This window comes from Mauremys mutica, chromosome 14 (genome assembly GCF_020497125.1).
Source record: "Mauremys mutica isolate MM-2020 ecotype Southern chromosome 14, ASM2049712v1, whole genome shotgun sequence".
Taxonomy (NCBI): Eukaryota; Metazoa; Chordata; order Testudines; family Geoemydidae; genus Mauremys; species Mauremys mutica.
Genome location: NC_059085.1, coordinates 6,645,720 through 6,664,686, shown reverse-complemented (window position 1 = coordinate 6,664,686; position 18,967 = coordinate 6,645,720). Strand labels below are relative to the sequence as shown.

The 18,967-nt window shown below is 47.5% G+C and overlaps 1 protein-coding gene across 4 annotated transcripts in view; it reads right to left on the bottom strand.

Moving 5' to 3' along the window:
• The window catches only part of TSNAXIP1 (translin associated factor X interacting protein 1), a 57,011-nt gene that overhangs the window by 15,177 nt on the left and 22,867 nt on the right, over positions 1 to 18,967 (bottom strand). For all 4 annotated transcript variants that reach the window (XM_044987377.1, XM_044987376.1, XM_044987375.1 and 1 more), the window contains 3 exons: positions 13,566 to 13,762; positions 8,585 to 8,720; positions 6,751 to 6,920 (listed from right to left, as the gene is read on the bottom strand). In XM_044987377.1, coding sequence (XP_044843312.1) covers positions 6,751 to 6,920; positions 8,585 to 8,720; positions 13,566 to 13,762 — 503 coding nt within the window. The remainder of the gene's footprint in view (positions 1 to 6,750; positions 6,921 to 8,584; positions 8,721 to 13,565; positions 13,763 to 18,967) is intronic.

The following is an 18,967-nucleotide window of genomic DNA, read 5'->3' as shown; positions in this document are numbered from 1 at the left end:
CGGGGAACCAGGATTACTAGTGTGGAAGCCAGGAAATAATTAACAAGGATTTGAAGGGATCTTAATGCATGTTAGTTAGTTAGCATGAGTTAGGCTAGCTGTGACCCTAATGACGTGAGATTTGTAGAAGCAAGATAACGTAAGACAGAGTGAACTGTGTGAAAGTTATTACGACCTTGCAATTCAGATAACCAAATATGCAGTCTTGCTTTTTCTAGTAGTGAGACAAATAAGATAGCAGAAAGGCTTATGTATAAACAAATGCAATTGTTTTCTCTTTACTGTCTCCATGATTGCTAGCTATTGTCTGTAATAAAGTATAAATGCTTGCTGTATTTGTTTACTAATTGAGAGAGACCTGTCCGGGACAAGGGGCAACCCTGTTTCCTAGGACACTCCCTCCCTCTATTGTAATTACTAGAGAAAGAATAAAGTATTTGATTTTGCTGCACCCAAACAGAAAGCGAGAACTGAGTTTTTCTCTGACAATTTGGGGGCTCGTCCGGGATGGCAACGCCCACGGATACACAGACGGCTACTACGGATCGTTCCCCTTCGAACCCCATGGCGCCACAATAGAGGTAAGAGACCTTTTGAAATCTCTGTTGGGGTGTCGGAGGAGGACTGTCTGTGGGAACGTCTGTCTCTGTTGGGCTCACGCCATCTGAACTTATTGACTGTGCAGCAGGATCAAATGCAGAGTGGTATTGGGGAGAGGCCCCAATAAGGTTAGTTTATAGCAGTACTGGGAACTGCTGAGTTGGCCAACAAGGAAATGCATAGGTAAATGCATTAGAATGCACCGGTGCTGAGGGGTTTTTACCGCCTCAAGAGGGGTTGTCATACCGCCTCATGGTATTGGTCCGGACCAGGTAAAGATGCATCGTGGTTAAATTGAGGTTAAATACATATTCATAACCACAACATTTAGACATTTGAATAAAATCAATTTGAATATTTACAAAAGGTCCCCAAGGAGGAGGGTGGGCTGCCCGCTTAGCTTTAACAGCTTTACCAATGTTGTGCTGTTGACAAATCACACAGTGTTGACAGTAGGAATGTGCTACAGAAGGGAAACTTGGTGCAAACCAATCTCGGGTAACTGCAGCAACCATCCCCCCTTTGCTCACGTGTGCCATTCCATGGTATATGCGAGCAAGATAGGGCAGTAATATCTTCGGTGCTACCAGGCGACCATCCGGGGCACGCCAAAGATGATCAGAATGTAAAATGCATCCAGCAGCACTCCAAGAGTGTTTCTCGGTTCTCGATGCTGCCTCCTGGATCTTAGCCAGATCCTCAAGGGAGGCTAGTGAAGGCTGCTCTATCAGTACACAAGAATGTTCAGCCTGAGGTACGGAAAGGGCCGCGGCCTTGGCAGCAGAGTCTGCCAAAGCATTTCCACGGGTAACTTCATCATGAGGGGTCTTGTGAGCAGTACATTTAACAACAGCAATAGCTTTAGGCAACAAAAGAGCATCCAAAAGAGCAGATACATAAAAACCATTCTTAATAGGAGAACCAGTGGATGTAAGGAAGCCCCTGTATTTCCAAAGCAACCCAAAATCATGTACCACTCCAAAAGCATAACGAGAATCCGTATAGATAGTAACTGTTTGATCTTCAGCCAGAACACAAGCTCGAGTTAAAGCCACAAGTTCAGCTACTTGAGAGGAAAACACTGAAGAAAGGAAAGCACTTTCAACAACAGCACAGGTAGTACATACAGCATAACCAGCAACTAATCTACCCTTAGAATCTCGCAAGCACGAGCCATCCACAAAATAAAGGAGATCAGGATTCTGCAAAGGCACATCCAGTAAATCATCTCTAGGACGAGTAAGAACAGATGTTACAAACACACAATCATGTGGTTCTCCGTCTTCAGGCCCAGGCAACAAAGAGGCTGGATTAAGAACAGGGCAACGAGCCAAAGTAATATGAGACGAAGATAGCAAAACGAGCTCATATTTTGTAAGACGAGAAGTGGATAAATGCTGTGTCTTAGATTTTAATAACAGTGCACCCACAGCATGAGGAACAGCAACAATTAAAGGAGAGCCTAACACAATAGATTCAGATACCTGAACAGAAAGGGCTGCTGCAGCCACAGCCCGTAAACAAGGGGGAAATCCTACTGCCACAGCGTCCAGGGCAGTACTGTAATAAGCAATGGGACGGTGTTTGTCTCCGTGCTTTTGCGTTAGTACAGCCAAAGCAAACCCATTACGCTCATGACAGAAAAGAGTAAATGGTTTAGTATAATCAGGAAGTCCCAGGGCCGGTGCACTAGATAGTCTCTGTTTGATAGCAACAAAAGCGCTCTCAGCCTCTGGGGGCCAAGGAAGTGGCTCAGGGGTACCTGACTTAGTCAGATCCTGTAAGGGTTTAATCACTGTTGCATAACCTAAAATCCACTGTCTGCAGTATCCAGTCATGCCCAGAAAAGTACGCATTTGAGAAATAGTACCAGGCCTAGGCATATTCCTAAAATTGTCGGAGAAAAACTCAGTTCTCGCTTTCTGTTTGGGTGCAGCAAAATCAAATACTTTATTCTTTCTCTAGTAATTACAATAGAGGGAGGGAGTGTCCTAGGAAACAGGGTTGCCCCTTGTCCCGGACAGGTCTCTCTCAATTAGTAAACAAATACAGCAAGCATTTATACTTTATTACAGACAATAGCTAGCAATCATGGAGACAGTAAAGAGAAAACAATTGCATTTGTTTATACATAAGCCTTTCTGCTATCTTATTTGTCTCACTACTAGAAAAAGCAAGACTGCATATTTGGTTATCTGAATTGCAAGGTCGTAATAACTTTCACACAGTTCACTCTGTCTTACGTTATCTTGCTTCTACAAATCTCACGTCATTAGGGTCACAGCTAGCCTAACTCATGCTAACTAACTAACATGCATTAAGATCCCTTCAAATCCTTGTTAATTATTTCCTGGCTTCCACACTAGGCATAAGCAAAAGTTCCCCAGCTGCTTAGCCTGGGTTAGCCCTAAAGGACATACAGAACTTGCTTATTACAGAAGCTTCTGTTACTTTGGAAACTTAAGATTAACTCATTTGTATGTATCTATGTTTAGGTGCTGTAATCATGTTAATAAATTGGTATATAGTTTATTATAGAATAGGCTACCAGTCTTGTCTTTGGTGTGAGATCTCAGGTGCAATTGACCTGGGGCAAGACAGATTGGAGCACCCCAGGGGGACTGTCTGTGACTCCATGGTAAGGCTGTTACAGTGCCTGAGGAGTTCACACTTCATAATTGGTTGGTGAAATCTAATTCGGGGGTTGTACCGTTTGACTGGAGATTAGCTAATATAGTTCCTATTTTCAAGAAGGGGAAAAAAAGTGACCCGGGTAACTACAGGCCTGTTAGTTTAACATCTGTAGTATGTAAAGTAATGGAAAAAATATTAAAGGAGAGAGTAGTTGCGGACCTTGAGGTCAATGGCAATTGGGACAAATTACAACATGGTTTTACGAAAGGTAGATCGTGCCAAACCAACCTGATATCCTTCTTTGAGAAAGTAACAGATTTTTTAGACAAGGGAAATGCGGTGGATCTAATATATCTTGATTTCAGTAAGGCTTTTGATACGGTACCGCATGAAGAATTACTGGTTAAATTGGAAAAGATGGGGATCGAAATGAAAATCCAGAGGTGGATAAGGAACTGGTTAAAGGGGAGACTGCAGCGGGTCGTATTGAAAGGTGAGCTGACGGGTTGGAGTGGGGTTACCAGTGGAGTTCCTCAAGGTTCGGGTTTGGGTCCGATCTTATTCAATCTATTTATCACTGACCTCGGAACCAAAAGTAGGAGTGGGCTGATAAAGTTTGCAGATGACACGAAGTTGGGAGGTATTGCCAATTCGGAGAAGGACTGGGATATCCTCCAGGGAGATTTGGATGACCTTGTAAACTGGAGTATTAGTAATAGGATGAAATTCAATAGTGAGAAGTGTAAGGTTATGCTTTTAGGGATGACTAACAGGAATTTTAGTTATAAGCTGGGGACGCACCAGTTGGAAGTAACGGACGAGGAGAAGGACCTCGGAGTCCTGGTTGATCGCAGGATGACAATGAGTCGGCAATGTGATGTGGCCATTAAAAAAGCTAATGCGGTCTTGGGATGCATTAGGCGAGGTATTTCTAGTAGAGATAAGGAGGTGCTAGTCCCGTTATACAAGGCGTTGGTGAGACCTCATTTGGAGTACTGTGTGCAGTTTTGGTCTCCCATGTTTAAGAAGGATGAATTCAAACTGGAACGGGTACAAAGAAGGGCCACTAGAATGATCCGAGGAATGGAAAGCCTGTCGTATGAAAGGAGACTTGAGGAGCTCGGTTTGTTTTCCTTAACCAAAAGAAGGTTGAGAGGAGATATGATTGCTCTCTTTAAATATATCAGAGGGATAAATACCAGGGAGGGAGAGGAATTATTTCAGCTCAGTACTAATGTGGACACGAGAACAAATGGATATAAATTGGCAGTCGGGAAGTTTAGGCTTGAAATTAGACGAAGGTTTCTAACCATCAGGGGAGTGAAATTCTGGAACAGCCTACCGAGGGAAACAGTGGGGGCGAAGGACCTCTCTGGCTTTAAGATTAAGCTTGATAAGTTTATGGAGGGAATGGTTTGATAGGATAACGTGATTTAGTCAATAGGTCAATAACGTGCCACCACTGGTAATTAGTACCAAAGGTCAATGTTGGGATATTGAAAGTCTTTTTCCTGAGTGTCTGGCTCGAGAGTCTTGCCCACATGCTCAGGGTTCAGCTGATCGCCATATTTGGGGTCGGGAAGGAATTTTCCTCCAGGGTAGATTGGCAGTGGCCCTGGAGGTTTTTCGCCTTCCTCCGCAGCATGGGGCAGGGGTCGCTTGCTGGAGGATTATCTGCTACTTGAAGTCTTTAAATCAGGATTTGGGGACTTCAATATCTGAGTCAAGGAAGAGAATTATTTCAGGAGTGGGTGGGTCAGCTTTTGTGGCCTGCATCTTGCGGGAGGTCAGACTAGATGATCATAATGGTCCCTTCTGATCTTAAGTTCTATGATTCTATGAAGTATAGAACTCACAACTACATTGGGGTTTGTGCCCTGATTCTTAACAGTCTGCCCCGAGGTTGGTACCCACGCTCTTGAACCAATGCAGGACAGCTTGACATGCATCTGTTTGTTACTTGAGAAATACCTGGTCTGAAGTGACCTGTTTTTGCTACCAGTCCTTCTGAAGGATGGAAGGACTAGCAAGATTATGACTGAAACCCAAACCCTGAGAGGGAGGGAAAGGGAGTTTTATTCACACCTTCATTGTTTCATTATGATTCTGTTTATCTATAACTCAAACTCCGGGGAGAAAAGTTCTCTTTGTGAAAGATTCAACATCTGCTTCCCTGTAACTGAAGGCTGAGAGCCTTTCCTCCAGCAAAAACAGATACAGAAGGCCTAGTATTTCTAATGTAACAACCAGGCAGAAAAGCATCAGAAACCTGCCAGGCCCCCTTAACCCATCAGAGGGAAGCACAAAAGGTGCACACACTATATACGTTTTTTGCAGTTCACCTTTAATGCAAATTTGGGCAGTGCTCAAAAAGCAAATTTGGGCACCCCCAAGCTAGACCCCTTGATAATACATCAATTTTTTTCCAGTCTATCAGGCAGCTCTTTGTTTCTTTCAGAGGAGAGGAGTTACTCTGAGCCAAACCCCGTCCATGCCCCCATTCTCTCCTTTGCACCCTGACCAATGGCAGGAATGATCCTGAAACAACCAGTGAGCTTGCTACAGATTGACATGAGTGATTCTTTGCTCTGGGCTCTAGCCCAGCTGGGAGCTGGACGGAATGACCCCTCCTAGCCCATGACAGCTCAGGAGCAGGGCTAGGCCTGGGACTTTGCTCAGTTTTGTTCATTATGTCCTTTGCTGAACTGTAGGAGAAGAGGCGCTGCTCCTGTGTGTGTACACTGCAAGCCGAGTGCTCACGCTATGTGCTCTGAAAAGGAGGCAAACAAACAAAGCGAGCCACCTACAACAGAGGCTATTCCAGCCCTCAGTCCAGCTTGGGGAAATGTCTTCAGTCAGCGAGCAGCATGGCGATCCTGGAGCCACAGAAGGCTAAGGAACCCATTTCATACCAGAGGGAAATGCAGCAGCACCACCAAGCAGGCACAAACTGCCAGCTGCATGCTGCTTTCAGTAAGCCGAGCTATGGAGAAGGCTATGGTGTAAGAGACACCTAACTTCATTACCTGATTTATACAGTGCTTTACAGCACTACATGCCACTAAAATTGACTCTTATTACCAGTAAGAGAGCAGGCTACACAGAGGATATTTATGCTAACCAACACCTCTCCACCTCTGTATATTACTGTTAATACACCACAGCAAAACCAGCCGTGCTTTGAATCCAGAGGTTACAGCTGTCCAGATGTGGCTCTTTAATTGTTCTATGGGAAGCCCCAATCAAGGGGATGTGACATTTATTTGCGGGGAGGAATTAAACGATGTATTGAAATATTGCTAAGGCTGAGATCCAAACTGTCAACAGGCAGGCACTTCTGCATTACCGTTTCCTCCCTACCGTATCTCCTTGTGCCTACAGACAAGAGCCAGGTCAGGTGCAACGGGACAAGTTAGGGTTGGAGTGAGCACCTCCTGGGTTTGCTTAGTCTCTACTTCAGCCTGCACCCCAAGATACAGGATGGTATTTGTGTGGTAGACACAGCCTTATGATCACCTTCTCAAACAGATCAGAATATTTCTTCTCCTGCGATTCGAAGTCTCTCCTGGGTACAACGTCTCCGTAATCTGCTTTCATCGTGTTCAGCTCCACCTGGGCTTTCGTGAGGTCCTGCCGAGCTATCTTCAATGCCAGCGTTACCTTGACCAAGTCTTCACCCTTGACCTCTTTAAACAACAGTCGCCAGTGCACAGTCAGATGGAGGGCTGTGACCGTGATCCCAGCTCTCTGGAGGCACGTCCTCTGGTGAGTGTTATTAAAGCCCCCAGAGGTTCTGATGTGCTGTCGCTACTGAGGCAGTGCAGCAGCCCCGGTGTTCCCAGCTTTTGACAGTTTAAGAGTCACATGAGACTGGCTAGGGCTGGAGCCCATCTGCTCATGGCATGAGAATCTCCAGTCCTCTTGTGAATGTCAGCCCTGCCTCAGGGGGGAAAGCCCCATCTGATTGGCTGCCTTCCCCACTGCCCCACCTCCTGGGGAAGAGCAGCCAATCAGGCCTTCTGCAGGGGGCAGACAGAACTCTCTCCCCTTTCCCCAGGAGCTGACACCCCACTCATGGAATGGGGGTGGGGGGGAAGAGGGAACTAAAGAGCGCAGCAGCTCAGGGTGGCTCCATCCCTTCTTCCCCCCTCCCCTCCTCTGAGCAACAGGGCCAGGATGGTGCCTCTGCCCCTGCAGGAACACCCTGCCTGGGAGCGGGAAGGTGGGTTGAAGAACCCAGGAACTATAGGAGAAGCAAACGTGGGCCTGGAAGGACAGATCTGCTGTGGGGCTGAGGAGGTGCTCAGTTAATTGCGGGGCTGAAGGAGGAGCAGATGTGGAGCTGCTCCTCCAGAATTGAGGAGGAGGAGGAGGAGGAAGGGGATTGGAGAGCAGCTGGAAGCTTCGCACAGCAGGGCCAGAATTTGGGAGACTCGGCAGTGCTGTAATGATCATATACACAAGGGTGGGGGTGGGACCCCACTCGATCTGCCCTTCCGGCTTGACTTGTGAACCACTGATAACTACTCTCCGGGAATGGTTTTTCGACCAGTTATGCACCCACTTTATAGTAACTCCATCTAGGTTATATTTCCCTAGTTTGTGTATGAGAAGGTCATATGTATATATTTATGCAAATATGTATTTGCATAGCGCTTCAATCCCCATTGGTGCCTCTGGCTGCTATTGTAATGCAAACATTCAATACTAAACTCAGTACTAATAAAGAACAGGAAGAAAGGCTACTTACCAGGAACGGTAGTTTTTGGAGTAAATTATCTTTGCGGACCCACATTCCCTGCCCTCCTTACCCACGTTCAAAGTCCCAGGCTGGATTTTGGGTTGGCGGGAAGGGACAGAGCAGAAGCAGGGATGTGCTCTCTTTGGGTCTGAACATTCAAATCCAGATATGGGGCACTCATGTGGACACCAAGCTACTGCCTTCTAGCAAGTTCCCAACCAGCAGCACTGGGGGTGAAAGCATCCCAGAGGGTGACTCTGCAGGGGCCATCTACTCAAAGAATCACTATCACTGGCAAGTAACCTGACGGGCACAAACTCAGAGCAGTTTTGTAAACACAAATGCTCAAGATCCTGGACTTCCAGAAGGTTCTCTGGTTCCGAAGGCTCGACCGTGCAGCCTGCCAGTCACAAGATCCTTGAGCACCAGCAACTTCCACTGAAGTCAAAAGGCACTAAGGGCTCTCAGCACCTTGCAGGATCTGACCCCGGAATACCTGTTATGCTAAGTAGCGGGTGAGTGCTGAGTCTTCCATGCAATGCTGGTTATGTGGCTCGGGGTTTGGGGCTTGCTGCAGGATAAGCTCTTACAAAAATTTGCTTTCTCTACCTTGGACTTGGCGAAGTGACATTTCCAACTGCTGGTTGCGCATTTCATTCAGGTCTGCTAGCAGCAGCTTGCGTGCGTCACACTCGTTAATGTAGCGCATGTATTCCTTGGCCACATTCTTCCGCAGCTTGTTCACCTGCAGGGGACAGGATGGTGGGCTGAACTCAAGCTTTCAGATACTGTAGAGATGAGCATCGTTGAAAAGCCCATGAGAAAACTAATCGTTCTCTCTTCAGAGCAGTGTTTGAATAGTGTGCAGTAAATAAGGCCTGGGGCCACACACACAACAATGAGGAGAAAACAAAATAGTGAATAGCTGCTCATTCCCAGAGCGCTGTCCACCCTGTGCACTGAATGAGGCAGGCTCGTGTTGGAAAACAGCACATGATCATGTACTTACAGCCTGTATCATAATGCATATGCACCAGGGGGTCAAATTAAGGTTGCAAAGGCAGCATTCATTTTGGCATTTCCTTCCTTTTGAGTGATTGACTTTGCAACCTTAATAGCATTCTTTTACATTTTTTTGGTTGTAATATTGTACATATTCAAAGTTAGCTTAAACCACCTTTGTCCCGTGCCACCCCCCCAACACCATCCCCCCGTAATCTGAACCTCTGAGAGGCTTGCAGAGAATCTGGCCCCAGCTTCCATTCCCAGATCTGCCAGAAGTGACGTTGTGCAACCTTTCTGTTACCCCAGCTGTACAATGCAGGGCCATGGGGCTCTGCTAATCAAGAAGGGCAGTGAAGTGCACAGAACCATTAGCACCAGTCTGTGAGGAGCTGAGACTGGAACTCATGGTCTGCGCCTGCCTGGTGCCCAGAACTCCTTCCCCAGTGGTTAAAATAGACTGAAATAGGAGCGAGTTTTCACTGCACAAGCCAAGGAACGGTGGATGGGGTGGCGAGCTGCACCTTCAAGCCAAGAAGAGGAGGGGGAGCTTGACCTTTGCGTTTAGAGGGAACTGTGCTTCCCACACTTACATTTACTTTTCTAACCCCTGCCTTCCCCATGGCTAATGGGGTGACAGCAGCTGCTGCGCTATCCCCCAGTCAGGAGTTCTAGCTCTGTGGCTGCAAGAAGCATGCTTAGTGTGGATGGACAGCATGTTAGGAAGCGCCGTGTGGCTGGAGCACGCTCAGTGCAGATGGAAGGGTTGGAGCTTTTAGCTAAGCAGGTGCAAATGGTGATGCTCAGTAATCACAGGTCAGCTAAATGTGGGTGGATTTTAATGAGGCCAGCAAGAGGCACTTCCTCACCCCTGCCCCATTCAAGTTCCAGCTTCAAGAACAAATGGATATAAACTGGACATCAGGAAGTTTAGACTTGAAATTAGATGAAGGTTTCTAACCATCAGAGGAGTGAAGTTCTGGAACAGCCTTCCAAGGGGAGTAGTGGGGGCAAAAGACATATCTGGCTTCAAGACTAAGCTTGAGAAGTTTTCTCCTAACTTCTTTTTTAGAAACAGCCATCACGGAATCACTGGGGTGATGCTCTGGAACTACTCCATACAAAGCCAGTCAGGACTCTGGGGGAGCCTCCTCTCTCTGAGCAGACTGTCTCCAGGGCAAGATGCTTACACAGCTTTGACCTTCCTGGGTCTGACCATGGAGCATTCAGCATCCATTCCACACCGTGCACTTCTCCCAGCGAGTCCACCCAGGCAGGGCTCCTGAGGAAGTCAGAGGGCCCTGCACCCCAGCTCTGCAGTCAGACGTGACTCTCAGCCAGTCGGTAAAACAGAAGGTTTATTAGTCAACAGGAACACAGCATAGGACAGAACTTGTTAGCACAGAAATCAGTGACTTTCAACCAAGTCCATCCTGTGGGGAGGGGAGCCCAGAGCCAGGGCTCTGATCCTTCCCCTGCGTCACAAGCCAGCGGAGACTGACCCGCTTCCAGCTGCCTGGCCCCTGCCCTGCCCGTTGCTCCTGCTCTGGCCTTTGTCTCGCTTCCCAGGCCAATAATCACCTGGTCGCATCCCTCTCCTGGGTCTCAGGTTACGAAGGGGCATCGGTGCAGGCAGCTGGAGCAGCCTCCGCAAAAGTCACACCCCCTTATTCCCACCACCTAGACATTGGTGCAATATACAGGGAAACTGAGGCACACACAGCATTCAAGCAAAACAGTAAGACTCACGTAGGCTCACATACAACATAACAAGGGAAAATCCCCACTTTGTCACAACAGCTTAACTCACTTCTTGATGAAACTTAAAAAAAAATCCACATGAGGCAGTGTGATGGGGCATGGGGTGTCCACCCCTGTCATAAATAAACAGATCAGGGTTAAGGTCTCTTTTCCCTGGAAAGGGTTAACAAGCTCAGTAACCTGAGAAACACCTGACCAGAGGACCAATCAAGGAACAGGATAATTTCAAATCTCTGTGGAGGGAAGCCTTTGTCTGTGTTCCTTGTTGGCTCTGAGTGTTCTCTTTTTGGATCTAAGAGAGGCCAGACATGTCTCCAAGTTCTCTTGGAATAGTTCCTACTATCTAATAGTGAGTATTAATTAGAAAGGCGGATTAGTCTTATAATTTGATTTCTACATTTGCAATTGTGTGTTTGCTGAAGGAAATTCTTTATTTCTGTTTGCTGTTACTTTGCTTTTACTGAGAAAGAAAGGAGGGGGAATTCTCTCCAGAGATTGATAAGTTAGACCCTGTATTTTTGCATCTTGGTTACAGAGACAGTGACTTTCCTTTTTTATTCTTTAATAAATCTTTTCTATAAAGGACTTGGTTGATCTTTCTTTGGGTGGATTCTCAGGGAAAGGGGAGGAGGGAGGCATCCCTCTGTAGTGGTTCCCGGTATCTCTCCTAGGAAAAGGGAGGGGGGAGGAAGCAGGGGGGAATGGTTTATTTCTCCTGGGTGTAAGAACTCCATGGATTTGGGGCTCTTGGGATCCCCAAGGATTTTGGGGAAGGACTGTGTCCCAATCCACGTACCTGATTGGGTGGTGGCAGCTTTACCAGATCTAAACTAGGATTTTAGTTTAGAGGGAAACCAAGGCAGGTCCCCACTTTGGAACCCAACAGCTCTAAGTGGGGGTGAGACCTATGACAACCCCACACAAGGCTGAAGGGGTTACGGTAGCTACATGGGCCAATTAACCTCCTTGGCTGCACTGGAGGAGGAGCAGGGGGTGGGGGGGCAACTCAGACTAATTAGAGACAAGGCTCTGCTGGACAGGGACAGAAACAGAGAGGCCTGTATAAAGTTCAGTAGCTGAGAGCAGCTGCGGGTGGCAGAGTGAGAAGCTGCAGTCACTCTTGAGGTGAGAGGACGCAAGGTAGGAAGCAGCCCAGGGATAAGACTGTGCTGACTGTGCCTGGTTGTTGTAAGGTCCCTGGGCTGGAATCCCGTGTAGAGGGCATGGCTGGATTCCCCTACCAGCCACTGGAGAAGTGGGACCATTAAGGGTGAAGTGAAAGAGAAGACTGCCTAGGACAGTGGGTCCTGAGAGATGTTGATACAGTGGGAGGGGAGGACTACAGGGCCTCGGTCAGAGGACCAAGCCACAAAGTGGGAGCAGATGAATCCTGAGGGAGTAAGAGGGCTGGAGTACAACTGCAGGAAGTGGCATTGACCTTGCAGAGCAAATCCCCAGATGTGGCCAGAAGGAGGTGCACCCCTGTGACAGACAGACACCTCACATTCTAGCCTGAGCAGTTTGTTTGACAAAGTTATAAGCAACTGAAAGCTTATAAATGGGAAATGTTAGGCAGCCTTCGCTGTAAGTGTAGCAAAGAGTCCTGTGGCACCTTATAGACTAACAGACGTATTGGAGCATGAGCTTTCGTGGGTGAATACCCACTTCATTGGATACATGCATGCATCCGACGAAGTGGGTATTCACCCACGAAAGCTCATGCTCCAATACGTCTCTTAGTCTATAAGGTGCCACAGGATTCTTTGCTGCTTTTACAGATCCAGACTAACACGGCTACCCCTCTGATACTTCGCTGTAAGTGTCACTACCAGCATCACCTACAATAAAATTAATGATAGATACAATATGGACAGGTAGATACAAGTACACCCACACACAGACATGGAAATGGGAGTCATGTGACCCACTTCGGAGCCATGAGCTCAAATGCATTTCCCATCCACCGCTGACTGGCTCTCTGCCCACTCTCTCGCCTCCCCTGGGACTCATCAAGTATTCTACAGTTCTTGGCAACTTCAGCCATTTTAAATATTTCCTCCTCCTCCCCTAAATGGGGATTTCCCACAGAAAATCCATCTGCCCAAAATCCAGGCCAGGGACATCCTTTCTATACATAAAAATGTCATCGCTTTATATCTGATTCTTGTGGTCTGATCTTCATCTCACTGGAAGAGGGAAAATTAGAGCTGGACTCAGTAGTCACGTCCAGCTCTGCAGGGTCATGAGACATTGGTGTTTATCATCAAGACCGTTTTTAGATCTCTTTTAGATTAATAGGTTTTGTTATGTGGTTGCTATAAATATTTTTCTCAACAGTCATGAGGGAGGATCTAAATAACTCATTTGTGGCTTTGTCACGTGTCAGTAATGTGCCCATCCCATGTATTGTGTCCACAGACACAGTGAAAAGCATTGACATGATGGCTGGGGAAAACACTGCACCTCTAGGCTTGGCAGTTCATAGCCCTGGCAGCCCTGGGCTTGCTACGTCAGTTATGAAAGTAAAAAAATTGGTTGAGCCCTGACATCTCTTTCATTACAAATTAAGCATCAGGGAAGACAAACCTACACCCACAACTCAGAAGAGTTTTGACAGCATAGCACAGTGGAACGTGCCATCTGCAGGGAACATTGTGATGGAAACCTCTGAATTAGCACTGAATCAGGCTGAGCACGCCAAATCATCAGCACCTTACGAAGCCTGTGGCTGCTCCCATTGATTCAGTGGGAGCAGGATCGGGCTGTCTGGGACTGGATGCATAAGGCTGGGGTGGGAAACATCTGGTTGATCACTATCCCACTTTACCTGAGTCTGCAGGGAGCCCTTCTCCTCCTTCATTTTGTCGATAAGCTTTAACAAATACAGTTTCTCTTTCTTCAGCATCGTTATTTCAGCCTTCTCCTCTTCCTGGAGTGCCACGATCTGCCGGGTGCACTCATCTGACACAGACACCAGCATTGCCTTCAAGGGCTCCAGGGAGCGGATCTTCTCCCTCAGGTGAGCTAGAGGAGGAAAGGGTGGGCCCTCGTAATTAAGGATTCAATAGGCAGATGAGTCAAATTCCATAGCCCTATCTAAGACCTACTGTTCAAGACTGGAATCTGGGACAAAACCAGCAAGTTTTTCCTCCACCTGCTATGGTGAGCAAGTGAAGGCTGGCTTTCTTTGGAATTCTAGCTTTAGGGACTGTATTCTGCTGATCTCTCTTCCTATAGGTATAAGCTCCATGTGGGCTGCTGATCTTAATTCACTGCTATCTATATTAGTTCCAAACACTAAATGCAAAAAGGATCTCTGGCTTTTTTTGAGCACCCATGATTTTCTTCAGAGGTGGCCAGCACCCCCCAAGTTTTGCTTTAGCAGATCTCCCAGAGTGGAATGGCAGGATTTCAGGAATGGCAGATGGGTGTGGTAGAGTCAGCTGGTAGCTCATTACCCACTCACTACCACAGAGAGACAGCTTGAATCCTCCATGCTACTCCTGGTGGAGATATCGGCCTCTAGATCCACAGCCACATGTGTGCTGCCCCCCTAGGAGTGACTGTCAGGAACACCCGGTCACTCCCAATCATGATTTCTCTTCCCTTTTGAGGATGCTCCTCCATCCTACCAGGCTCTCTTCCCTTTGGCTCCTCCAGGAGATTGCCCATGATGACTCACGTGCCTTCCCCACCCTGCTCTCTGACTCCTCTGAAAGAACCCAAGGGCTCTGCTCTAATTCGGACCTTCCATTGAAATACATTTTTTCTTAAACTCACCTCTGGGGTAGACATAGTGACAGCACTTATTCTATTGCTGATACTCCAGCTACAAACACACAGTAAGATGCCGAGGGTTTTGATTGCTTGTCTTTCCTATTTTTATGAGACCAAATGCTGCCAGGATTAAAGGAGTTGCTCAAAGATGCCGTGTGTACTGAGCTCAGATAGCACAGCAAGGGCTCTGCCATAGTAACTGCTGTGCTGAGCCAGTACATTTTGGAGAGAGGAGTGAATGGAAGGAAAGACTTGCTGGTGAGGTCCAGATAGTCCGACTTGCTCTCTTCCACCAATGTCCTGTCATTGTATTTATGCACAGATTCTGTAGGATGTTCTGCATTTTACAACTTAAAGTGCATGCAGTCCTAGAATAGGAGGCACTATTTCTCAACCCACTATCACTAAAAATGATGCGCAGGCGATTTCACTCAGGGTTGTGACTACCCTGAGGTGTCTTTTTTTTTTTTTGGTCAAGTTTTCCCACTGTTGCACGTACACTGGGGCAGCTCTCCTCATAGTAGCACTGTGGGGAGCACCAGAGTAAACCAGCCACCAGGACTTTCACCACCTGCTCAGGGCAGGTCTAGAGAAGGTGCTGTTAAAATCACCTACAGCAACTCTACACTGCTGTTCTCACCATTGCTGCTGTCATGAATAGTTAGTAAAGGGTTAAAACATAGTACCTGGTAGGCACCTGACCTGAGGACCAATCAGGGAAGAGAATTTGAAATTCCTAGGAGGGAACTTTTTCCCTCTGTTTCTGTGTGTGTTCTTCTTAGCCGTTTGGAATTACAAGGGTCCAGATGTTTGAATCAAGTCTTCTGCAAGTTTCCATCTTTCTGAACTAATTAATTTCTTCTAGTCAAGATAGTGAGTATTAGAAAGGTACTTTGTGTCCTCATCTAATAATCCTATGTTTGCAATTCTGTGTGTTTGTTATTGATTATTCTTCATTCTGCCTGTATTGTTTGTACTGAGAAGGAGAGAGGATTCTCTCCAGAACTTAGCAAGGTTATACCCTATGAGTGTCCAGCTTGGACTCATAGAGATTCTGTATTTTCTTGTTTTTCTTTTAATAAATTCTTTCTATAAAGATTTGATTAAATCCCTCTACTGTGGATACAGGGAGAGGGGCTAAGAAGCTCTCTCTCGGTGGTGAGACAAGCTTATCTCCGGGCAGAGAGGGGAGGGGGGAGGTTTCTCCCTCTGTGAGTTGATCTGTGTTTCCCCAGGGAACCTCTTTGGAAAGAGGAAGGGGGGAATACAGGGGTGTCTCGGCCCACGTGAATCGACCGAGTGGTGGCAGCCAGAAGGGGACCTACCCTAGGATTTTAGGGTGGGGGAATACATGCTGGTCCTCAACTTGAAACCCCCCAGTTTCAAGTGAGGGTAAGACCATGACAGCTGCCACTTGTGGAGCTGTGCTAGTGCAAGTGAGGCAGACTGTGGTGAAAAGCCCTGTGTAGGGAGGGTCCTAGGATATGCTGAGTCCAGCCATTGCCAGTTCTCATCAGCTGAGTTCAGATAACAGACTGTTGGCAAGGAAAAGTGAAAAGTCCAGTTTCTGTAGTAACCCAAAGGATTACATTTACTCCTGTTACCGGCACACTACAGCTACAACACAACATCCTAAGTCATGACATTATGGTGACACGTGCTATTTTACTCACATTTTCCAACACAGGTAGTGGAAGTCACCCAGCTACGTTTTGGCTTTGAAAAAATCTCTGTAACCAGGGAGCTTACTAGGAGACTGCACCTGCTGTTTCTAAACTTCATAATTCCCTGTGGAATCTAGACACTTCAGCACAACCAGTCACTTTCCAGAGACAAGTAGTCTCTCTTGGGAAAGTGTTGTCCTTTCAAAAGATTGTGAGCTTGTCTTCACTGCAAAATTAACTCAGTTTATAACTTGAGTGTTGCCCTTCACTTGTGTCTTGTCCACACACAAAACCCCTTCACTGTAGGGTGGTGATGGTTTTAAATCGAGTGAGTTGGCCCACCAGGACCATAAGCTAAAACTCAAGTGAGCGCAACTTGTCAGCTGCTAAGATGATCACTCTGCTGTGTGTCTGCAGGCTAAAGCCACTCATGTGCTCCTAAATCTTCCAATGCCTTCCTCCAACTCTCCCCATGTGTCCAGAAAGAACCGACAATTCACTGTGGAAGGATCCACAGAGCGGCTCAGCTGAAACCAGCGGTCACCAACCGGTCGATCGCAATCAACTGGTCCTAGAGGATCTCCCAGTCAATCACGATCTCCGGTGGCACAGCGGGGCTGCCGCTAAGACAGGCTCCCTGCCTGCCATGCCCCCACACTGATCCCAGAAGCGGCTAGCGTGGCCCCCTGGGCAGGGGTCTCCCTCCATGCACTGCTCCAGCCTGCAAGCACTGCCGCTGCAGCTCTCAGTGGCTGGGAATGGGAAGCTGCGGCCAATGGGAGCTGCAGGGGTGGTTCTTGCAGAGAGGGGCAGCGTGCGAAGCCATGTGCCACCCGCTCTCCCCTCCAGGGGCCACAAGGGCACATTGGCCCCTTCCAGGAGCGGTGTGGGGCCGGGGTAAGGAGGGACCCTGGCTTAGCGGTAAGTGCTGCCCGGCGGGAGGCTGCAGCCCAAACCCCAGCAGTGAGCCCCATCCCAGAGCCAGCACCCTGTACCCCCTCCTGCATCCCAAACCGGTGCCCTGACCCCCACTCCCAGAGCCAGCACCCTGTAGCCCTTCCTGCACCCCAACACTCTGCCCCAGCCCAGAGCCCCCTCCCATACTGTGAACCCCTCAGATCCAGCCCAGAGCCCGCAGCCCCTCCCAAACTCCAAACCCAGCCCAGTGAAAGTAAGTGAGGGTGGGCGGGGGGGGGAGGATGGAATGAGTGGGTGGGGCTTTGGGGAAGGGGCAGGGCCTCGTGGAAGGGACGGGGTAGATCCTGGGTTGCCCTTAAATTCAAAAGTGATCTTGGGTGTAAAAAGGTTGGAGACCACTGGCTTAAACCACGGTACATGGCCCCAGAAAGCCCTGTGCTACACACCAGTGAGTGCGGCACCAATGTCAGGACACAACAGCTCGAGTGCTGTTTTACAGTGTGGCCACTTTCAGTTGAGCTAGGCTAACTTGAGATAGTATCTGGAGTGCAGATAACTCAAGTTTACTCTGCAGTGAAGACAGACCCTCTCACTGAGCTCTTGTCCTTATGGAGTTTGCAGCCACGCTAAATGTTTCTAAGAATTAGTACAAATAGCTGTGGGGGTCAGCGAAGCTTCGCTCCCACAGCTTTATTTTCTGGCTCGTGCTTAATGTCTTCATGTTCACAAGGAGATTTTACTTCAGAAAGTTGTTTTCTAGGAGACAGCGCACCAACTAGCACAAGCCTAGTGTGCTCTGGTTACTCACAAGAGCTAATAGGGAATGAGACAGCTGCCAAGTCACTCGCACTAGCAAGATAAGGCCCAACTGGCTATGATGTAAAATGTGGCACACACAGTCAAAGTATGTTGCCATAGTAGAGGCTTGGTTTCAGTTTCAATAGGAGATGAAGAGCTACAGAGATAGCATGCTTATCCCTTGGGATAGGGAGGGGTGTCTCTTTGTTCAGTCCATACAAACCATCAAGCAATTGAAGAGTAATTCTGACTTGCTGCAACCAAATTCCTGTGATCAAGAGTCAGACTTCAGGTACAGAGCTATTCTACTGACTCACTCTGACAGCAGACTGGTGCTGACTCATTAGCTCTGATTCAGGAGCATAAGACTGCAAGTCCTTCTGCAGCAAGAGAGAATGTGAAGGAGGGACAGGAAGTTCTGCAGGGAGAAACCCAGCTCAGACAGGCTCACGCTAAGGTTTATATGTATACATGCAGTATTGCATAAATGCAGAATAAAGACAAATCCTAGGAATGGAATGAGTCATAGCCCATCGTGTGTGCTGCACAGAGTGAGGTGGAGAACTCACTTGATTATAGTCTCCTCCAGCCCTTCTAGTTGAATGGATGGTGGCTCTGTGAGGCTCATAGATAGGGGGAAAACTTTAATAGGGAAAAGTGGGTAGCTCCTCACAACAGAGAGAGATGGCAGGATCCCCACCCTAAACTTAAAAAACAACATATTCCTGCTCCAGTTTTCTTTTTATTCTTAAAGCTTCCAAATCCATTTGTTACCATGGCAGCTAGATTCTCCAGGCAAGCCAGTGTATTCACTTGGTTTCCAAAAATAGTTGTATTATAAACACACGTTGTTGGGTTCCCCTAGACTCTATAGGGAACATTGCACCCTAACTTACATGGAAGGGTAAAATAAACATCTACATTTAGATGTTTAAGAAGCAACACAGTTTGGCCTGAGTGGGGCATGGAACCCAGACCACGGAGGGAACTCATGGAGCCAAATCACCACTAGATTGAGGTGGTCAAACTGCTCATGGGGAAATTGTCTTAATGGTTTAAATTCACAGTTAAA